Source organism: Rhinolophus hipposideros, assembly GCF_964194185.1.
Source record: "Rhinolophus hipposideros genome assembly, chromosome: 4".
In the NCBI taxonomy this organism is placed as follows: Eukaryota; Metazoa; Chordata; class Mammalia; order Chiroptera; family Rhinolophidae; genus Rhinolophus; species Rhinolophus hipposideros.
In genome coordinates this window covers 102,576,058-102,592,135 of record NC_138050.1, presented here as the reverse complement: position 1 = coordinate 102,592,135, position 16,078 = coordinate 102,576,058, and the positions used below count along the sequence as shown (strand labels likewise).

The window sequence follows — 16,078 nt, the reverse complement described above, 5'->3', positions numbered from 1 at the left end:
TTGTTATTACTCTTATCACCAGCTGATGAGAATATGAGCCTCACAGAAGAGCCTTCAGCCCTGGATATTATTGTTTAAACATAAGAAGTGCCAGCTTGACAAGTAAAAAATGGTATCTTGTTTTAATTTGCATTTCTTTCCCTTCTAGTTTGATTTTCCTTTTTTCATGTATTCATTAATCTTTTAATTTCTTCTTTGGTGTATTCCATTTATAACCTTTGTCTATTTGTTCTGTATAATTTTAGTTCTTTAAAATGCATATGCAAGAGTTGTTGAGTAGGAATACAAATCTTTTGTTGTCGTAATTGCTGCAAATATATATCCCCCAATATTTTGGATGTTTTTCAATTTCTGTCTTCATGGTCTCATGGCATTTTTCCCTGTGTGTCTGTCTTTATATTCAAATTCCCCCCTTTCCTAAGAACAAAAACATAGAACATATCTAGCCTTCCAAGACGTATGTCCCAGTCAGCCATCACCCCTTGCCAAGGTTACCACTCTCCTGATCTCCTACACCATGGATTACCTTTTCTATGTTCTTGAACTTCATTCACATAAATGGAATCACGTAAGATGACCTCTTTTCTGTCTGGTTTTTCTACCTCAAAATTATGTCTGTGAGATGTATCCATGTATTACATTGTTGCGTGTGGCACTAGTTCATCCTTTGTCACGTTTACGTAGTATTTAACAAAAGGAGGAAAAGCTAATGTAATTTATCCATTTTATTGTTGGTAAACTCAGGAGGTTTCCAGTGTTTAACTACAGTGAATATAGTTGCTTGAGACTATATTAGGGATGTGTTGTGATGCAAATCCTAGGACAGGCCCCTTGGTGAGCACGTGCTCACACCTCCATTGGGTCCGTGGAGTGGATTTCTGGCTCATAGGGTGTGTGCATGTTGAGCTTTAGTAGATGCGCCCAGACGGTTTTCCGAAGTGGGTCCCGCACTGTGTGAGAATTCAGGTTGTTCCTCATCCTCACCAGCACTTTGGATTGACTGGGACAACAGTGTTTTTGATGAGGAGACGATAATAATGATAACAGCTTCTCATTAAAGTTATTATGAAAAGTAGACATTGGGTTGGTCATTTGACCTGTATTATCTGATTCAGTCTTTCAGCTATTTTTCAAGGGAGCTTTTAGCTTCATTTTACAGGCAACACAACTAAGTGTCAGTGAAATTCACTTGTCCAAAGTAACAGTAAATAGCCATGGAGGGTTTGAATCCAGATGTGTGATTACCAATCACAGAGACTTTCTAGTCTGGATAAAATGTAAGTCTGGTTGTCAGCGCGGCAAAGGGGAGCCCAGGCATCGTCATGGAGCCTGAAGGGATTGGTGTGGCTACTGTGGAGGGGGCAACTTAGTGGTAAGAGGTGGTCATAGCTCTACATCTCTACCTGAAGGATAGTTTGTGCCGCCCTATTTGGCGGACATTGAACATGAACATCTGTTGTTCAGGTGAGCTTCAGACATTTCCCAGCAGATGACTATTTTGAGGACTGATTCTGAGAACAGGTGGGTGCACTTAATTGTCTAAAACAGAATAACATTGACCAGTTTTGGTCTACAGAGGTAGCACAAGGGGTCAAGTCTGAGACCAAGGAAAAGAAACCATAATAGCAGGTCTGTGGCACCGCTCTCCTCACTGAGGTGATGTGTCCTCCTTAGCCCATCAGCCCTCACATCCAGCCCGGCTATAGGTAACATCAGGAGCGCTGTCCCGGAAGAACTTAGCAGGAGCCAAGTTCCCTCTTACCACACCCCGTCGTTTGCATGTCCCTAGATGGTAGCATGGATATCGGTGGGTGAACTATTTCACGGGACAGAAATGAACTCATGCTGCCAAATCATCACCCTTCCACCAAACATCCTCGGTAGACTAGGTAGACTGTGTTGAGAGGCTGCTTTGAAACAGGTGCTGTGTTGGGTCTTTCCAGATACGTCGTCTTTGTCTTCACAACGATCTTCAGAGAGAACAATTTATATTTTCCCCAGGTGACAGGTGTGGGAACTGAGCCTCAGTGAGGCTAGAACCCGGCCTGAGGTCCCACAAAGGGAGAACCAAACAACACAATAGTTCCACTCTAACAAACAATAGAGAAAGGAGAAATTTGGACCTTTGGGAATTACGTGTTTTTAAGAAATCTCTGGGATTGCATGCTCACTTTTATTTTATAAAAATGTAAAGCAATAAAAGAACACTGAATGATTTCCTACTGAATGCTGAAATTGTTTTCTTGAAGATAAAAACTTTAGAGAGCAAGTTCTGCTATTGTGGGTTAGCAACCTTCTTTACAAACCATTTAATGACCTCATGCAGGGATTCACGTCCTGGAAAAGTAGCATACTGATGAGGTCCTAATCCCTTCCAGTGTTGTCATCTTCTAGGTTTGTGCCAGTGCAATTATTTTGGAAAGTACAAAGCTTCCATTTTAATTGGAGTTTGGTTTATTTGTCTCTTAAAACATTCGTTTGGTTTTAAATTCAAATGAAAATGACCACCTGGGCTTTGTCTTGGTTTCAGTTAAACCCATTCATCGTTTTTTCCCCCTCTAATTTAATCAGTTGTTGGTTTAATTGCCTGATCAGGTCACAGAGTAGGTGTCCCAAGTGTGTGTACAATGACATCCATCACAAGTCTGGCACTGCAGCCAGAGCAGAGTGAAAGCCATTCCAGAAGGAGCAATGGGCTAACAACTCTGGGCACAATTCATGCACAAGGCCCACCCTCACCCAAACGCCCAGGGTCTGGGCTGCCTTCTCAGTAGAGAAACAACCAAAGAAGAGAGACACACAACAACACACTCAATCCTCCTGCTTTACTCACAAAGGCTGACTAGCCCCACAAACCCTAAGACTCCAGGAGGGCTGCTCAGGAGGGGCAGGGGGTACAGTCTGAGGACTGGAGTGCCCTCTGCCTGCTCCAGCACAAAAAGGTGCTGCTGGCATTCACAGAGACGAGCTTGTGATGCGGCATGTGTGTGCTTACTCTCTATTTTAATGTCTCCAACAATCTAGTGGTTAATTAGCAATTTGCTGCCCACCAGTATGCAAATGAATGACAGCAAAGGCCCTCGGCATCTGTAATTATTTCTCAGATTTACAAGCCACTTTCCTCTCTGTGTAGGTTTTTTCTGTGTGTATTCATGCATCTGGGATTTCATTATTTTCAGACGCATACTCAGGGCTTTTTATGCTTTAATATTTTCAGGCTTCAGTAATTACAGTAGTATGGAGCATATATTTTTTTCCTTGCCGGGATTACATATATATATATATATATATATATATATATATATATATATATAGACAGAGAGAGAGAGTAAGATTTATCAGGGGGCTAAAATCCAAATTGCAGAGAATCAGAGCACAAGCTTGAAAGAGGCACGTTTCTCCCCCTGCCAAGTCCTTATCTGGAATCAGAAGAGTCTTGTAATATTTGATTTTCTCCCAAGCAGCTCTGCGGAGTCGCGCCGCGATCTGCGTTATCCATCTGCCTACTTTGGAGCGGGCTGTTTTACTGTTTGGCGGTGTAAACGGTTTCCGTTTTTGCCAGCGCATTAAGAAAGGCTCGCGTGTTAAATTAAGTCAATTAATAAATGGAGGCACCTTAAGCAATCAGTGTTGTCAGCCTGTCTCCCCGGCGTTATGTACGGCTGGCTGTAATCACAAGATGCATGCTCCGTGCCCCTCCATGGTGGTGGTGTCCAATACCGCGTCCTCCGCCAGGCGCAATCCCGCGGGGAGCTTCAGTCGGGAGGCGCGTGTGATTGGCTGCCCCTGCACCTCCAGGACAGCACTCGGGCCCTTTCCATTGGCCCGCTCGCTGCCGCAAGGTGCTCACCGTCCTGTTTGGATGAGGAACGTGGAGGCTAAGCCGGCCGAGCCCAGTGTCCGCGAGGCCGCGCTCCCCCCGCCGCCCCGGCCCTCCCGTGCCAACGACCCCCCAAAAGTTGTGATGCTTTTCTTCACCCAGTGCTTTGGGGCCGTGTTGGATCTCATTCACCTGCGCTTTCAGCACTACAAGGCCAAACGGGTGTTCTCCGCCGCGGGGCAACTTGTCTGCGTGGTCCACCCCACGCACAACCTGAAGGTGAGCTGCTCTGCGTGGTTTGCGGTTCCCGCCGCGCGGGTCCACGGCCTTCGTCCCGCGCGCGCCTGCAAACGCCGGCTCGCGGGCGCTGGGGCCGTGGGGGGGGTGGGTGCCCGGGAGGTCGCCGCGGCTCGTCCCGCGGTCCGGGTGGCTCGGCGCCCTCCGTGACCGTGACCGCGCGCTGTGCCCCGGACCGGCAGCAACAGCTGAAGTCACGGTCTAGTTTCTGTCTCCCAAGCTGTCAGCCTAAGAGGGAGGTGGCGGCCAGACGCGGAGGTGGTGGACGGAGCAGGGGGGCGTCCCCCTGTGTCTCCCAAATACTTGTGGGCAAGTGCCCTGCAGGCAGGGTCTGAAAAGTTACGCAAACTGCCACCTGCGACCCGTGTTGAAAGGGCAGCGGAGCCCATGGATGTTGGAGGCCCCTCTGGGTACTGCGGAGGGAACGGGGGCCGGCACCCCCCAGACGGGACCTGGAGCCGGCAAGGGGGCTCCGCCTGCAAACTGCTTGTCCTGGCGCCCGGAGTGCGTGTGTGTGTGTGTCTGTGTGTGTGTGTGTGTGTCTGTGTGTGTGTGCGCGCGCGTGTGTGCGTGTGTGTGCGTGTGTGTGTGCGCGCGTGTGTGTGTGTGTGCGCGTGTGTGTGTGCGTGTGTGTGTCTGTGTGTGTGCGCGTGTGTGTGCGTGTGCGTGTGCGCGTGTGTGTGCGTGTGTGCGCGTGTGTGCGCACGCGCGTGTGTGTGTGCGTGTGTGCGCGCGTGTGTGTGCGCGTGTGTGTGCGCGCGTGTGTGTCTGTGTGTGTGCGTGTGTGTGTGTGCGTGTGTGCGCGTGTGTGTGCGTGTGTGTGTGTGTGCGTGTGTGTGCGTGTGTGCGCGTGTGTGTGTGCGCGCGCGTGTGTCTGTGTGTGTCTGTGTGTGTGCGCGTGTGTGCGCGTGTGTGCGCGTGTGTGTGTGTGCGCGTGTGTGTGTGCGTGTGTGTGTGTGTCTGTGTGTGTGCGCGTGTGCCCTCGCACTGAGCACGGGGGAGGCTGCTCGCTCCGACTGTGTGACAACGAGCCCGGCTCCGCGCTGCCCGGCTGCGGTGCCTGGTGGCCCGCCACCTCCCGGCTGCGTGTCTGGCGCCGCCGCCTCTGCTCTCCTGCCTTTAGGTCAATGCCCTGTAAAAGCGCAGCCAAAACGCGGGATGCGGGAGGACCGCATCTCCTCCCCGCCAACTGACGGGGCAACGAAGAGCCGCGGGCCAGGGGTGGTGGGCGCGGAGGGGAGGACTCGGCCGGCCTCCCCCCACATGTGCAGCTCTGAGCCACCGTGGCCCTGTACTGCCACAAACGATGGACGGACTCGCTGGGAGGTGCTGTCCTGTCCTCGCGCTTCCCAGAGTCGCTGACGGGGAAGGGCACGTCTGCGGGGGGAGTGCTGGGACAGCCTCAGGATAGCTCTGTCCTGTGCGTCGCTGCTCTCGCCGGCAAGTGCTGCTTGTTGCGCCTCACTTTATAAACCCCCATGAACCGTCCGACCCTCGTCAGCCGGAGCACTGAGGTCAGCGCCTCCAGCCTCCCCTCGCCCCCCAATTCCTGGAAGTCCCCAGCAGGGACGGCTGCCTGGAGCCCCCGGGGCCACGTGCCAAGGCCAGTGCTGGGTGGAAGGTGTGATGGACGCCGTGGAAGTGCTCTGTGCACCCACCCAGAGCGTGGTGCCCAGGCTGTGACTGATACCGTCTCAGGCGGTCGCTGTCTCTCTCTCCTCCTCGTGGTCTCTGTCCCCTCCTCTTGCTATTTCTTTTTTCATTCATGGCTTAGTTTTATAAATGAGAATTCACCACCCGTCATCCTTGGCAAAGCAAGTGTATGGTGTACATACTAAAAAATGATTCTGAATTTCATTTCATGGCCACTTTTGAGACCACATTCAAACTCCCATTATTTTGTCACTTCACATTAGTTAGTTCCCTATGGCAAGAAATTTTGTTTACTCCTGTTTTGCATTTCAATGCATTTAAAAATTGTGTATGAGATTTAGCATTTCCAGGGTTTGAATTTATATGGTTCATTGGCTGCAGCTGATGATGATGGAGAAAGAGAGGGGTGCTAAGATCTTGGTGTGGAGTGTGGGGAAACGGATCTGTGAACATACTTCAGTGATGTACGCCTTCATATTGACAAGTAGTCCTGCTGCTTGAACCCAGGGGTCCAGAGTCAGGGTTGGAGGCCCTGGATCATGGCTGACCAGCTGTGTGACCTCAAAAGACTCGACCTCTCTGAGCCTTTCCTACCTCACCTTCAAAATGAACCTATGAATACCTATCCTGCCTCCTCCATGGCTCTGTGAGGCTGAAAAGAGATACTGGAAGTGGACGTGCTTTATAACTCTCTCCTCCAAAAACCATTATGTTATTGCACATAATGCGTAGGGGCCCATGAGGACCTTCAAAAGTTGTCACTTACAGCCTTTGGCCAACTTAGAAACCACATAAGCAGTAACATAAAAATAGGTGACATATCTTTTGAGAGGCTATTTTCCATGGCTCACTTTTTCAAATGCATTCTCATTTGGCTTTTCATTTCCCATTTTAAAAAAAAACAAAAAATGCTTAAGAGATTTTGCTCAGATAAGGATCACTGCAGGTAAACAAAGCAAACTGAAGGCTGCTAATGTGAGCAGGGGGTGTGGCAGGCCGCACAGGACTCAGGGGCTGCCTCCATCGAGGTCCCGTCCCCGTCACTCCACGTGCTCACCCACGGTCCAAGTGGCCCATCAGGGAAGCTTCACCTGCTTCTCCAACCTGGCAGCTAACAGTCGCTTGCAGAGCCTGTAGGAGCACTGCTACTCCCATCACTTATACCAAAAAGTGCGTAAAACCTCCTTCTAGGCATTAATTTCCATAGATAGACCTTGGATAGAATAAGCTGTGATCCACGTGGGGAAAATTCTTCCTTTAAAGAAAAATAAAACGCTGCGGCAGTGTTAACCCAGAATAGCTATTGATTTGTGGTGCTTCCCACACTTTGTGTGACAAGCTGGTACACGAAGGGATGACCAAGGACAGAGAGCTTGCAACCTCGCTTTCAATTTTCTGGGTGGCGTGTAGCTACAAAGAGAGCTGGGCAGCCTGCGTTTTTTCCTTGTGGGAGCATTTTTGCACTTCGCCCTTTCCTGGGCTTTCCTGAGAATGCTGACAATATTTTAGGGCCCGAGGCAAGTGGTGAGGTATAATCAAAATTCACTGACTGAGCAGAGAAAATCATGTATTTACTATGCTTCTATAGGTCACCTTCATTCTCAGTCTTATTATGGCCATTACTCAGTGACCTGGGGTTCCTGCAAAGCTGATGCCTTTCCTTCTCAATGCACAAGCCTTCCCAGGAATGCAGACACCCCAGTTAAAGCCATTACACCCGTCAATCCCACCCTAATTAAAAGGGCTGTTTATTGTAGATGGCCTGGAATGTGAGGAACCTTTGCTTTAAACAGGCCCTAGGCAGAGAAGGATCCCTAGCAGAGTGTCTCTGGAGTGCAAATGACACCCCGTTTCCCTCTGTCTGTCTGTCTGTCTCTGCCTGTGGGGATGACTCCTTGTACGGATGCTGCCCCCCACTACCCCATCCCAAGCCATGAAAGTGACCACCAAGGAGCCAGTGTTCCTGGCTGGCTGCCCTCTGCTTCTTCAGTCACAGAGGTTACTAAAATGTGGCCTGGGAGGCATCAGGCTGGCCTGGTGAGGTGAAGTGAGGTGAGGAGGGCTCCTGGTCTGGATTCAGCACTCCCTTCCCCTTTTCTCCTTTGCTTGTTTCCAAACCCAAGAAGCCTCTCTCCTAACTCCACACTAGCCGTTTCTATAATGCCCTGCCCTCGGCCGCCCTCCCTTCTTCTGCCAGTTCTTGCACCCAGGCCTCTTCAGGAAAGGGTCTGTAGTGGCAGCCAGAGCCCCTCTGGGTCAGTCCTCAGAGCTTCCCAAGCAGACAGTAGCTGAGCTAAGGCTGGCTGGGTAACTTCCTCCCCTTACCCACAGCCCTTGATAAACCACTTTCTGAAAGAAGACCAGCAAAGCGCTTCTGGCAAACTTCCGAAAGGCCCTTGCTAGTGCCAGCATCGTTGCTGAGACAAACAGTGCCCTCCCCAGCGTCCAGGCCTGATGGCGCAACCTCCCCACCTTTCCTGGGAGGCTCTTCATGCTCTACCCAGGCTTCCCAGAGCTCTTCTCTATGGTAACCAGTTAACCTTGGGTTTACACACAGGCACGCAGTGGTGGGAGTGGCATATGGGACAATAATGGTTTTATGTACTTGATAGGTACCAAATCTAAGATGAGGACGTTTTAGTACCATTACTGGACCCATCCAGGTGCCTTTCCTCCTGAGACCACCTGTGTGGATGGAGTGTGCTGAGTGATGGGAGGGATGGGTGGGGGTGCTTGGAGGAGGCTGGGCCTCATCAAAGGAGGGAGCCCAGGGAAGAAGGGTGGCAAAGCCAAACAGCAACGGTGCCCCTGCGGGTGAGGAGACAATCTGTGGCAGCTCAGGCATCCTGGGGCTTTCACTAACTCTTCCTGACACTGTGCAGCAGGCAGCCCAGTGACAGCTGAAAACCTTAGCATTGTTTCTAGAGACTTAGTGGTGGCTTTTGGAGTGTTCGGTCTGAATTTCAACAGTAAAGCAGTCAAAGGCTCCAACAAGACCGTTTAATAGCGAGCGTGTGGGTTACTCAGTTCTTATTGACACAGCCACCTCGAGGGGCCCACCCCCAGTCCTCTGGAAATGTCACCATCTTCCTTGTGCAGCCAGGACTTGAGCCTCTTCACAGCTCATTAGCAGCTTCCAGGGGCTGGAAAGGATAAGAAAGGGAGGGGCCGGAGCGCACGCTGCTGCTCACGCTAGGAGCTTTATTCTCCATGCTTTCCTCCGCCCCCTCTTCCAACCTTTTGGTTTCTGTGAATATTGTATGACTCTCCTCTCTGTGGGCACAGAGCAGTCATGGGGCTTTTCTGGTTCATGGTGATTGCAAATGAGACTCCCGAGTCACATAACTGGACTCCCTGAGCCCTGAGGAGCAGTCATTTGGTGAACTGCGGGCTAGTGATGGAGTTGCAGAGTGGGGGTGGGGGTGGGAGTGGGGCTGGGGGCTGGTTCTGAGATGAGGCGAGCTGATTACCTCTGAACCACATTTAGCCAGCAGCCCCAAAGCAAATCTTATGGAACTCCTTTCACCAGGGTCTCTCAAGCTGCAGAGGCTGTTTGGAAGAAATTAGAAAACAGGTACCGAGAGCTTACTTTGAAAGACCCAGAGAGGTCAGAGTGATTTGGATGGCTTCCCTGGGGTAAGGCAGAATTTTTCTAGCAATTAACAGTAAGAAAAAAAATTAACTGTCTGTGAAGGTATTTTACCCTTAGCAAAGTCATCTTGACTCAACCAGCTCTGTTCCCCAAAGGGAAAAGTTGACCTGTTTAGACATTAAATGTTGCGTGGAAGGGGTCAACCTGGAGAAAGGAAACCTGCCCTCCCACAGAGGCCAGCGACCCAGGAATGATGGGAAGAATGTCAGAACTGGAAGGTTATTTGACAGTCGAGGAAACTGAGGCCAGAGAGGGGAGGTGACTTGTATGTTTCCTCGGGCTGTGGTAACAAATGACCACAAACTGGGCAGCTTAAAAACAGAGAAACGTATTCTCCCCAGTCCAGGAAGCTAGAAATCCAGAGTCAAGGTGTCCGCAGGGCCACGCTCTCTCCGAGGCTCCAGGGGACGGTCTGTTCCGTGCGTCAGCCAGCTTCCGGTGGCTCCATGTGTTCCCTGACTTGTGGCCGTATCACTCCAATGCCTGCCTCTGTGGTCACATGGCCATCCTCCCTTCTCTGTGTGTCCTCTCCTCTGTGTGTCTGTCTTGTAAGAATAGATGTGATTGCATTTAGGGCCTACCCGGATAATCCGAGACAAACATCTCCTCTCGAAAGCATGAATGGAAACACACCTTTAGTCGTAAAATAGCCCCCATTTTCCCACAGGAGGTAATTCTCACAGGTTCCAGGCATTAGGATGTGAACATATGTTTTGCGGGGGGGCCACCATTGAACCCACTGCAGGACTTTTGCAAAGTCAACCTATTTCCTGACAGAATTAGAACCAGAACTTAGGTGTCCTAATGACAGACCTACATACCTACACTGCCTTCAGATTGTCCCAAACTGTGGTCCTTTGTGGGTACATGCTGTGAGAGCAGAAAATCGCAGCGACCCTTCCGACACCCCACCACTCTGCCCTGGGCCAGCAATATGGCCCCAGGGACTGTACCCCAGAGCCTGCCATCTCCCCTTCACCAGTCCCATATTTCCACAACAAATTAGAGCCCTCTCCATCATCAATCATCCCCTTAAATCTTTCCTTTCGTTTTTCAAATTCTTTAAAAAATAATACAATTTACATGGATGCATGCACATCGTGTCTTAAAATTCAAATGATAATAAGATACAGAGTCAAAAGCATGGATGGAGCTTCACATTTTGCCCTTGGTGCATATTTTATAAACCCACCCGATCAACATGGAGAGAAGCAGCAGGTGTAAGGAAAACCCCGGCTCTGGGAGAGACAGCCCTGAATTCTAATCCAGACTATGTCACTTACTTGCCCATGTGCGACTTTGAACAAATGACTTGGCCTCAACTATAAAAAGGAGAAAACAATGCCATTTCTATGGTGGCTATGAGGGTTACACCAGCTCACAGAGGGACCCTGTCTGCCACCAAAGAGAGAGTCAGGAATCGCAGCAGTGACTGTCAACACCGTCCTTAGGATGAAAGCAACCCCACCTGGCCATCTTTCGCTGCCTTTCCTCCCTCTCTGCAAGCCTCTGTGCTGGCTGGTCCTTGGTATGTAAATTGCCCTTGGCCAAGAAGAGAATTTGGAATAGAACAATTTCTTGCCTTACATAAAAGTCAGCTTTGTCCTTGATGCTTAACTTCAAAGAAAGCACTGAACCCTGCTTGGGTTCTGAGCCCAGAAGTCCAGTGGGAGAGAGTCAGGGCCTTGGGAAGACAGGGTTTCCATGTTGGGACAGGGGCTGAAGAGTTGGGTCCCCCGTTGTTCTTACAGCTAGGAGCCCAGCAGATCAGTCCTCTTCTCCTGAAGCCTTTCCGTTGTGATCATAAAACACAGTGAATGCTGCTGCCAAGTGCCATCCAACGGAAAGGCAGGGATCTTCAGTATGGGAAGCAGTGCATCGAACCTTAGTCACAGTGTGTGACAAGTTTCAGCTTGTTTGGTGCAGTCAGTCAGGCGTGAGCTACGGTTGAGAGAAGGTGTGTTTTAAAGTGTGCCGTAACTCACCCTCCATCATGACAATGCTCCATGTCACACATTGCCTTTGGCATATGGCAATTTCTATCAAATAAAAACATTACAGTGTGGCCTCACCCACCTTATTCTCCAGACCTGGCACCGTGCAACTTCTGGCTCTTCCCCAAAGTCAAAATGATTCAGGACATGGAGGCAGCCATGACAGTGCAACTAAAGACACGAAAGAGGCCTTCCAGAACTGCCTCAGACAGTGGCGAGAATGGTGGGATAAGTGTGTTTGAAGGGAGGGGAGTGTTTTGAGGGGGTTGATGGCATATAGCGAGGACAGGATGGGGCTCCAAGGAAGTCATCGAAGCCACAAGGCCAGAGCCCCAGACTTTCAGATACTAGGATGGACCATGTTCTGCTACAAAACACTACATTTTCATCTTGACCGTGGGCCCAGGATGAAAGAGCCATCAGAAAACAGATTTGAAACCAGCCTGATGTTTCTAGCTAAAGAACAGGGTCCTCATGGATAATTTAGAATTGTGGTCTAACGGGAAATGTCAGCTTTCCTTGCAAGATGCTGGATCTCTTAATCATTTCTTGGTCCTTTAATGTATTTTTAACCATGAATGCATGATTAGGAGATGTGTGCTGCAGGGCTGTCTCTAGCCACGGCACTAGGAACTCTGGCCAGGAGACAGTGGGCTGTGGACAGGACAGAGACAGGTCCCCAGGACAAAACCAGAGAGTGTCCTCCATGGAGGAGAAAGGCCATTGCAGACCACGTTTGGAGAAAGAAGACAGGCTTAACTTGGCATCAGGAAAGCCCCACGGAGATAGAACCAAACCCAGATCAATAACACATTTTCCGAAAGGCTGGCCAGCAAGTCTAGCCATCTGCCCAGCTTTGTAGCTAAATGCCACGGCCCCTCAGATCTGACTCCTGTGACCTTGACAAGGACATGTCAGGAAGTCTGAGGCAAGTAGCCACTCGGAACCTCAGGCTCCCTTTCTGTAAACAGGGTACATTGGGGCTTATACTAAGCTTAGCTGACTACACGTCCTGAAACCCACGTCAGACAATAGTTTTCCACTATCTCAGTTATGCATGTACTACTACTAATAATGATAATTATAATAAACAACCGCAGCATGACGACCATTTATCGAAGGCATGCTATGTCCAGGAACAGTGTTAAATGTTGTGCATTTGATTCTCACTAGGAAGTGGTATATTGTTGTCATTCTCCTTCGTACAGAATATCAAAGCAGAAACAGGTGAAAGACTTTGCTCAATGTCACACCGCTCTTTGTGGCAAAACCTTTTAGAATTGAAATCCTGCGCTTTTAAGCACTTCCTGATAGGTCATCCCTTAGTGTTCTTTTTTCACAACAAACAAGTGAGCCAAGTGCTGGGCCATAGGACTGATACTGACTGTATGACATTTCATTTAAAAATAATGACGTGGGATCCTGTCATTCACCCTGGTGTATACATCAAGCACACACTAGATGCCCCGCTGCTGCTGGACGACCGTGGGAGGCATGCCCCAGGCTTCTCTGTGCTGCCCATGGACACAAGCCTGTGGTTTACAGCAGTGACTTCGTTCTCTTCCTCCTGCTTCCGGAATTGCCTCCCAAATAAACTCCTGCACCAAGTCTTTATCTCAGGCTCTGTTTGGGGAAAACCAGTGAGGACTGGTATATGTATATGATTTTCTGATAGCTAATGTTCGTTGAGCATTTACTAAGTGCCACGTGCTGTGCTAAGTGACTTACATGAATTAATTGTAAGTCCGCAGAACCATGCCGTCGGTTTAGGCCCACATCACACGGGAGGAAGCTGAGAGATATAGAGACATTAAGTCAGTCACGCAAGGTGCGTCCTACGAGGGGTAGAGTTTAGCGGGTGCCTTAACCTCTCTGTTAAGCTGTCTCTCCCTCTTGATCACAGAACTGGTTGTCTGGACGCTTCTGCAAAGAGCCCAACCATCCACCTTCAGGCTCCATAAAAATTACGCTTTGCATAAAATACTTGAGGGCAACCTTGGCAACAACTTGACCGAAATCCCCAACTCAAAATGATCCCGTGGGAAAGGCAACTTGTGCTCTATAGCCATTTTTTAAAAAATAGGTTACAGGTTTTGACAGGTGGACAGAACACATGAACCAGTGACCCCCAAATCGGGAACATAGGATCGTCTTATCAGTACCTGTCTTCTCAGTGACAATGGCGGCTTGAAAACACTTGGCCCAGGAAGTTTCCTCAGAAATGCAGACGCTCTCCAAGCATTGGGATAGCATCAAACAGGCCGCCTTTTCTCTGAGGAAAGAAGAAAAGAAAGAAATCATTTCCTACTGAAGCAAAAATGTCCTTTACGAGAACTGTGGCTCTTACCATGCCACACCTCTCCGCTGACGGATTGCAGGCCTTTGAAATTTCCCTTCTCATTAGCAGCCATATTTCATCACCAAATTTACTTTTCTCAAAGCAAAGAGGAACAAAATTTTAATGACCATTTTCTACGTAATTTAACTCAGCCTGTACCTTGGTTTCTAGTACGCCCTTCCTCTAATGCTCTTCAAACATCTTCTCTTCCCAAAACTGCTGTGGGAAGTCCTGAGTGAGGCAGGCGGCAAGGCAAGACGTGAGCTTATCGCAGGACAGTGCCATGATGCTTGTGAGGTTCGTTTCCAGTGTGCAGGCTGGAGAAGTTCGGGTCAGGGTTCAGACTGCCTCAGAGGGCGTCAAGACACAGCCAGGAGCTGTGGAGGGACGTCACCAAAGGAAAGCCCAGAGTCACCTCATGCAGCAGCCCTGACATCTGGGGAAAGTCGCAGAGGGCCGCAGAGGGACACTGAAGTGGAAAGAATTCAGGGAATTCTGTGAGGAAAGTGCCTCAGACGTGGGTGATGTCCATCACCATCATGCCGTCCCCCGTGACACCTGCTCATCACAGCCCTGATGGTGGGGGGGGGGGGGACATGAAGGCCAACAGGGCTGGCAGAGGGACCCTCTGCCACTCCCCTGCCCTGGCCGGCCTCCCCACAAGCGGGCGGGCTGATAAGCACGTTAAGTAGCTGCCTCATGGAAGCCAAAGCAATACATCTGTTTATGGTAATTAAATAAATGCCAGTTGGACCCTTCTCAGCGTGCTTACTGAAGCAAGTGCCAGATACCCAAGGCTGTCCAAGAATCTGAGAGAAATTACAGGCAGAAAGGAGAGCTCCCAGGCACTTTCCACCCCCACCTTGAACATTCTTGGCCGAGGAAGTTTCCTCAGAACCAAGAGTCCAAGTTTTACCCACAGTCTGGCTCCCTCCCGAGGGGTATTGAACAAGTCGCTTAACCTTGGCTTCTCCAGCTGTCAGGTGAGAGGGTGACCCTCACTCTGTGCCTCTTTCTGAGGTGAGCTTGGTGTGCAGTTGTGGGTCTTATCAGTGGTCTTATCCACATGCTTTTCAAAAGGGGTTTGAAGCAATTTACACCAAATGGTGGAGTGACCAGGTAAATAAAGTGGAAGTAAGACGGAGAATGCTAGTGGGTTAATTGTATGGGCCTAACCCATTTGTCACGCGTGACAGAAATTTAGTAGAAAAGTGAAATTCCATAGGTGTATTTTAAGCACCTCTCAATGTACTAGAAATATCGTGGCCTTTTGTTCTCAATGTGGCTTCAAATTTATTCCAATATTTATAACTGTGTGACCCATGGCAAGGTACTTAACCATTCTGGGCTTCATTGTCCTTGTCTGTAATAAGACATACTCGTACAACGTGATGGTAAGGAGTAAACGTGACAAATGTACACAAAGGCACGTAGACCAGTGCCAGGCACACAACAAGGCCCTCGTAAACACTGATTTCTCTTTGCTTCCCTCCTTCTCCTCTTCCTTCCTTTCTTCCTTCCTTCCTTCTTTTTCCTTTTCCTTTTCCTATGTTTTCCGTGTTAAATGAAGAAGTCTCCAGGAAACATGTCCAACATTATTTGATTAGTGGGTTAGAGAGGAATCTCTGAGAATGAGAAGGAAGAGAGTCCTGTCGGGCTGGAAAGGGACAAATTTTCAAGATGCGGAATGACAATTAACTTATCCAAAGTCATCGGATGAGTCTTTTAAAGTCTCTGCATCTTATATTTGTTATCTGGGTGTGGAATTACTCAGATGGATTCCTTCATATACCTCACATCTCCCAAAGGGATCTGGGAGGAGAAAGTGGAACGCTGGGAGGTGTTCTCATTACACGAAGCCGGGAATACAGGGCTGCCGTCATGGAGGCCAGGGCACGACACCAGACAGGTGTGGCTTCCCCACAGCAGAGTGGCTCAGCAGTATGGGGTGCCAGGACCGGCCGTTCTGGGACAGCGAGTGTCTGCACATTTCCCGCTACCCATCAGAAAATAAGGATGACCAATGCATTGCCCTGTAACTCTCTGAGATCGCATGGATGCATCCAGGCAGGCAGGCGTGGTGTCTGCAGTGACCACCAGCAGGAATTCCAGGCTGCTGGTTGGCCTAAGGCAAGGGAGGCACAGAAAGCAGCCCAGTTGCCTCCTCTGAAGCCTTCCCTGATAACCTCTCCCCGGGGAGAGTCAGGCCCTCTGCGTTCTGCCTCACTGATCCCTCAGACTCTTCCTCTATGCAGGCATTGGCACATCTGTGTCTCTGTTGGACGGTGAGTCCCCCAAGGGCTCTGTGTCCCCAGGCCTGCAAT

The 16,078-nt window shown here is 49.7% G+C and overlaps 1 protein-coding gene across 1 annotated transcript in view; it reads left to right on the top strand.

The window, feature by feature from the left end:
- The first annotated feature begins 3,866 nt into the window (after positions 1–3,866).
- SIAH3 (siah E3 ubiquitin protein ligase family member 3) overlaps positions 3,867–16,078 on the top strand; it is a 59,148-nt gene continuing 46,936 nt past the window's right edge. The window contains exon 1 of the mRNA XM_081045859.1: positions 3,867–4,099. Within this exon, the coding sequence (XP_080901985.1) occupies positions 3,965–4,099 (135 nt within the window). The 5' untranslated portion in view covers positions 3,867–3,964. The remainder of the gene's footprint in view (positions 4,100–16,078) is intronic.